This window comes from Lolium rigidum, chromosome 2, assembly GCF_022539505.1.
Source record: "Lolium rigidum isolate FL_2022 chromosome 2, APGP_CSIRO_Lrig_0.1, whole genome shotgun sequence".
In the NCBI taxonomy this organism is placed as follows: Eukaryota; Viridiplantae; Streptophyta; class Magnoliopsida; order Poales; family Poaceae; genus Lolium; species Lolium rigidum.
Genome location: NC_061509.1, coordinates 10,766,214 through 10,772,890, shown reverse-complemented (window position 1 = coordinate 10,772,890; position 6,677 = coordinate 10,766,214). Strand labels below are relative to the sequence as shown.

At 46.7% G+C, this 6,677-nt stretch overlaps 1 protein-coding gene across 1 annotated transcript in view; it reads right to left on the bottom strand.

The window, feature by feature from the left end:
- LOC124689202 overlaps window positions 1–6,402 on the bottom strand; it is a 22,002-nt gene extending 15,600 nt beyond the window's left edge. Inside the window, exon 1 of the mRNA XM_047222764.1 lies at window positions 6,250–6,402. Within this exon, the coding sequence (XP_047078720.1) occupies window positions 6,250–6,402 (153 nt within the window). The remainder of the gene's footprint in view (window positions 1–6,249) is intronic.
- Window positions 6,403–6,677: the final 275 nt, after the last annotated feature.

Genomic DNA, 6,677 nt, shown 5'->3' with positions numbered 1-6,677 from the left:
TTTTTTTCGAAAAAGGGCGCTTTATTACTCAAAAGGTTTGATGTAATACAGTCTGCCTCTGCATAGTTAGGATGCACACAGCCGTTCAAGAAGGTTACAGTAACACATTGTTCATAACAAAAGAGGTCACTAGAATGAAAAAGCACATCCTCGTGTAGGAGCTGCTATCCTCAGACTATGCAACCACTCATGTTGGATAATAAACTCTTTGGCCGAATTCTCCAATTGTGTAGACACCTCCGTAAAGAGATTGCGGTCCTCCAAGCGTTGAAGCGGCAACCATGAACGGAGCGTAGCCGTAGACAAATAAATTACCCGCATAAGAGAAGAGTTTTTGTCATTAAAGACCTTGTTACTTCTACATAGCCACAACGACCATATAACGGCTATCGCCCCCACCATGATAAGATTCCTAAACCTAACCTCTACCCCATTTAGCCAATTGCCAAAAATATTTGCAATGCTTCAGGAAGGGTGTAAGTTAGATCCTATCTGAATGATTGACCATATAGCTTTAGCGAACCAGGGAAGAAGAGATGTTTAATTGTCTCGTCTTCGTAACATAAAACACATTTCTCACAACCATGCTAGTTTCATTTTCCAAGGTTATCTTTGGTGAAGATAACACCACGGCGTAGGTACCAAGCAAAAACCTTCTTTTTTAATGGCATCCTCAGTTTCCAAATGGTTTTATTGTTATAAACCGGTTGGATAGGTTCTATTAACGCCTCATACATGGGTCTTACCGAGAATATGCCATTTTTGGAGAGTTCCTAGCAGATTATATCTTTCACTTGAATCAGTTGGATAGAAGCTAATCTCTGTAGCAATTCGTTCCAAGAGGTTAATCAGGGACCGACTACATCACGCCTGGATGTCATAGATGGTTGAGAAGTTTCCATCACCCCTTGAAGAGTAACATTCTTATGACGTATAATCCTGTACAAAGCTAGATATTGTTACACCCAACCACTTATTCTCCCAGAACGTATCTCCGATCCATGCTTAATGGAGAAAGACCCGTATGGGAAGAAGTGCTTCTTAATTGCCATGATGCCAGCCCAAAAGTGTGAATCTCCGGGTTTCTAAAAAACCTGAGAAATCGCTTTTGAGCCTACATACTTCCCTTTCAACAAGTTTTGCCACACACCATCCTCGGTTAAACCTAACCAACCGATAATATGGAAGATAGATGGAAGCCCTGGAACTGATTAATTAATTTGCAATGTCTCAACTAGGCTTATAATTTATTTGTACTATGTATGCAGGATTTGACTTTGGGCAATGGCTTGGCTGAGATTCTTGCCGAAGGAAACGGGAAGGCAGCTTCATTTTCAGCATAGCAATATGAGGATCAGGAGTAGGCCTGTGAGCTGTCACACTGGAACTTGCAGTTGTTCCAATTCGGTTGTAAATACTTCCCTAGCTCAGCAAAATTTTCAGACTGCTGTAGTTTTTTTTTCTCTGGTAATGTTTAACACTGATGCCAATATTAACAAACCTTAATTTAACACACAATTATTTTTACTAGCTATCATCTGCTGGTAGGCAAGAACTTGCACTTCCATGGCCCGGATCAATCAATTGTTTTTCTCCTGTTATCCAGGGACGAGAACCTTGATCATGTCTGGAATTATGTAAAATGAGGAACCTTGATCATGTAGGGGAATTGTCGCGAGAGAGTAGCCTTCTGTTTTCTTGGAGACTCTAATGTTCGCAATGGTGACCATGTTTTGTAAATATTTCTGCCTTCTATATCATTAAGGCACGCGTTCGCGTACTCTCGGAAAAAAAAAGATTCCCCCATACATAAGTATTGCAAGAGAGATAAGTAAATTAGTTGCTCCTTTTACTCAATTTATGTTACGTCAAACTAAACTTCTTGAACCGCTCGGTGGAACTGAATATAACACTTTGGAAAATTCAAGTTGTGCATATGTCAACAACAAAAAAGGTACGATGGATGGACGGTAACAATTCTGGGATCAACCATCAAGTCACTAGCAGGTCTAATCTCTCGGATCCTAAACTGAGCTCATATCTCTGATGTGGACCCACCAGTGTCTCCCTCAATTCCACGGACGAGATCTCGGGCGCGACGTGATCATTGAATTCTTGGCATCTCTCAAGCCCCACCTTTGTGGCTTTGTCTCCCCCCATTGCACTGCCTACGGTCAACATTCATGTTTGCAAAACCATCTCTACCACTTCGTATCATTTTCTCGGCAAATCATTTTGCATCACTAGTTAGCCTGGTGGAGTAGTGGTCCTCGATCGTATAATGTTTGCTATCCGTGCCAGATGATATATATAACTTGGTTTGGACTCACCTTACAATGCTCCGCCAAATGAAGTCTATTGATTATCTATCGTGAGTCGTGACCAATGGCAGGTAGAACATGACAATGCTCTTTGCAAAGTTCTGAACCTTCTTCAATGCTGTGCAACTACAGCTATGACCAAAAGGGCCATACACGAGCTTAGAAGGTGTAGGCTGCCTGGCGCATCTTGGCATTTGCTATGCAAACAAAATACTACCCCCACCCACCCCACCCACCCATAAAAAAGTTCATCTAAGTTCCGATGTATCAAGACACTTTTTTAGTATAGACACATAAAAAATTAGAGAAACTTTCGATATCCTTTTATGAACGGCGGGAGTAATTCGGATCATGGCCATCTAAAAAAAATAAAAATCGGTTGATTCCACAAGTGATAATCCAGAACCCAGTAAAATTATCAAGATACACTAAAATTCCTAAACAATCAGCATCAGTTGATCATCTCTTTGCTATGACAGAGTGTGATAGTTAGGACATTCACCCTCATAATCATTAATCATAGCCAAGAGTAGATTAACTAAGAAATCTTTTAAAGATGAACTATCCACAACTAACATAACATGCCCTCATTCATTTGGGTGTACACAGAAGCGATCAAGCTAGTAAGTAAATCCTCTGTTTCGAAATATAATTCTTTTTGAAAGCTAGTTTGCAACATTGGTCATAAGTAGTAGTTCTATTCCCATCGTCATTCATCATTACAAGTTAGTACAATGTGACGTGAAGTTGCTCGCCATCTAAAAATACATCAGGTCTATTCCAGTTAAAGCAAGCCGAGTGAGCATAATCACCGAAAAAACTGCTGAGTATTACCAAGATTGCCATCAAGTAGATCTGGTGCGTAAATTGATTTGCATCAACACCTCCCATTCTTCAAAAAACAAAAAAACACCTCTCATTCTTGTACTACCTCTATTTATAAAAGAATGTCGCAAGTTTATCTACATTTAGATGTATCTTGACACTCTTTAGTGTATATATATATTTAATTTTAAACAAGTATCTAATCCTTTTATAAAAGGAGGGATTATATTTGATGCAATCACTACCTTGTCATCCAAGCAAGATGCCCGCGTGAGCAATCTGAAGTGACGACCAACGCGTTGCTTCAACCATCCTCGCAGGTGTCTATTGTAGACGATTTGTCCCCTCCACCGCGCGGTGTCTGTTGTAGACGACCAACGCGTTGCTTCAACCGTCCTCGCAGGTGTCTGTTGTAGACGATTTGTCCCCTCCACCGCACGGTGTTCCTCCTACTACCTCCATACCGGTTTACAGGGGTATTACGCATTTTGAGAAAAACTTTGACTAAATTTGGTCAACAAAATATGTGATATATGCCACAAAAATTATACCATTGAATTCATATTCAAAAGAAGTTTTCAATAGTATAATTTTTATGATATATATCTTATATTTTGTTAATTAAATTAGTAGTCAAAGTTTTATCTCCAAATGAAGGGAGTATTATTTTAAAAAAACCTTCCTATTGCCGAAGAAAATTAAAGACATGTAACAAGTTAACTCCACGTGCGAGGGATCAATTTTCCCTCAAAACTAGCTCTACTTGGACTCTCCCAGATTTGAAAACATGGAACAGTAACTTTCACAATATGACAAGTCACTCCCGGTGGAGTAATATAAGCAGTTTTTTTCGATAAAGGAAATCTATTAATATCGTGAAGATACCAATTTCATCCAGCTTATGCAACAACGCAATATCCTAATGGCATCACGGACATACATAGCTAAAAAAAAAACTAAAAGAGAGGAAAAGTCCGCTACAGTGTTGCAGGCCCCGCAGCTACAGCACAACCACCACCAAGAGAACACCTGAAATCCAAGTTCTTCAAAAACAACGTCTCCAACAAGGAAACAATGCACAAGTACCACCATCGTCCAATCGTAGATCTTGGATTTTCACCCTGAAGATATAGTTTCTGCTCTCAAAACAATACCTTCAACAAAGCCATTGCGAGACACAACTAATTAAGACGAAGCTTTGGATTTTCACCCTGAAAGGTAAGGCTCTAAACTTCAATTGTGTTCTCGCCCCTGCTTACATACCTCTACTATGAATCCCGAAACTCCAAGAAAGTTACTCGTCGATGCAAAGGCTCAAATCACCATTACTAGTCCTCCAATCTCGAGTTCCATGATATTCCCTGCTTCTGACTTCACCATAGAACCAAACATGTCCCATGCAGGCGATAGATAGTAGAGCTTCACGCCTCTCTCTCCTGAACCAAATGGTCGGAAAAAACATGGGTGCGCATGAGCGAATCCACCCGAAACGCGACACTCCATCTAGATCAAGGATGATAGGCATCAGGCAGATCTTCATCTTGTCGCAAGAGAAACCCTAGGACCTCTACGTTTATTTGGCCGCGACACCATGCAACTGGCCATCCAGACCGCCTGACCCACCAAAAAAGGCCAGTAGATCGAGGCAACCTTAGCCACCACGCTCGTCAGGCGACGATCAACACTAGTCGAAGAGATAGGGCCAACCGCAAGGCAGCCACGGGCGCAGCCGCCACAGCCCTTTCGGCCCATACGGGCCTAGACCGCCACGAGCTACGCGCCCCCATGCTGCACCGCCGCCACTGCGCCGCCGTGCTAGATCGGGCTGAACGCCACACCACGATCACACGATGGTAGTTGACGGGCAGTGTTTGAGACCACGAAGCCACCGTCCGCCGCGCCGCTGGGAAGCCTCGCCGCTGTGATACCCAACGCGCACCACATCCTCCATGGGGTAGCATCCCATGTGTCCCCCTTTCTCCTTTGCTTTTGTGGTACGCTATTTTCGTTATGCTTCGTAATGGAAATTTTATCTCGTCGAGATCGCTTGAAAAAAAAGGGATAGCATCCCACGTCGTAGAGCACTCCCCCGCTGCCGGCAACGAGCAGGCTTTGCCCGGACGAATCCCGGTCTAGTGGTGACGGGGAAGAGGGGTGGAGAGGTTGGTGGGGCGGCTCGGGCGGCAGCTAGGGTTTTCCCCTCCCGTCGCCTCGAGGGGACGAGAAAATGAAAAAAAAAATGCCCGGAAGACTTTCATTGTCAAATTGTCAACTGAACTGAGCAGTACCTGAACGGCAGTACGTACATGGCGTTACCACCGAAAATGTGTCTAGGCCGTGCTCCAGGGAGGCGATGTAAAGTGACCGCGCCGTCCGCGGTGACGCAAGCATGGCCAAAATATGCGTTAGGCTTGCGTCTCCGTGGACACTGGGCGGTCGCGCAAAGTGACCACGTTGGTTGCATCCGGGCCTGGTAGGTAGTGACTAGGTAAGCGAAATATTCCTTCATTATAATTGATTGGCTTAAAGGACCATCTTTACAGAGATAAATAGTTGAGTTAACCTAAAACTACAACGGCTGTGCCGACCCGCCGTCGCGCGACCTACCACGGCCGGGGTTACTCGCAGCTACCTACTATTGGCCCCCGGAGGGGCCGGCACCGTCGTCGAAGCGTGAGTGCTTCACGCACGCCGCGCACGCCGCACATGGGACACCTCGTCTTCCCGCCTGCGGCGTTCGAGGGTCTCGGCCAGAGAGGAGTCCCACAGAACTCTCTTGGCCACCGCGTCCGCCTCCGCCGCCGCCTGGGCCGCAGCCTCCTCCGCCTGGGCCACCTCAGCCGCCTACAACGCCGCCATCTGGGCGTGGTAGTGGGCCAGCCGCCGCCACCGCATCGTCCCTGGCGGCGATGACGTCCGCCAGCTCCCGATTCTCATGCTCGGCCCGCGCGGGAGAAGGGCCCCTCCGCCCGAGCGAATCCAGGTCGGAGCACATGTACCCCCGAGCCATGGCGACTGCATAGCTGTGGGCTTCCTCCTCCGCTGCCCAAGCCTGACGGCGCAGGGCGTCCCCAGCTAGGGTCTCGAAGGACGCGAGCAGAACCTGCTGGTCGCCAGTGCATTTGAAGAGGCCAGGTACATCGTCGTCGTCAGCGGTGGCGATGTCGTGGATGACGCCGTCCGCGAGTGGGGCCGCCATCTCCGTCCGCGTCGCCGCGAGCGCCGCCCTGGCGTCGGTGATTTCCGCCCTGGCCATCGCGAGGCGCTGACGCCCTAGCGCGTGCTCTACCGCCTCCGCAACCTCCGCAACCTCTGCCTTCGTCGCCTCAAGGTCCAGCTGCTCGGCCTAAAACGCATCAGCGACGAGCTGCTCGTGCTCCTCCGGGTGGGCTTGGCGGCACATCTAAACAACCTGATCCCAGCTAAGGATGTGCTTGGCCATGGATGGATGCTAGGGTTTAGCTTGAGGTGTGCCCGTCACCCCCGCCGGTGTCCACCATATATCGCCACGGCGGGGTGGGAAACGGCGTT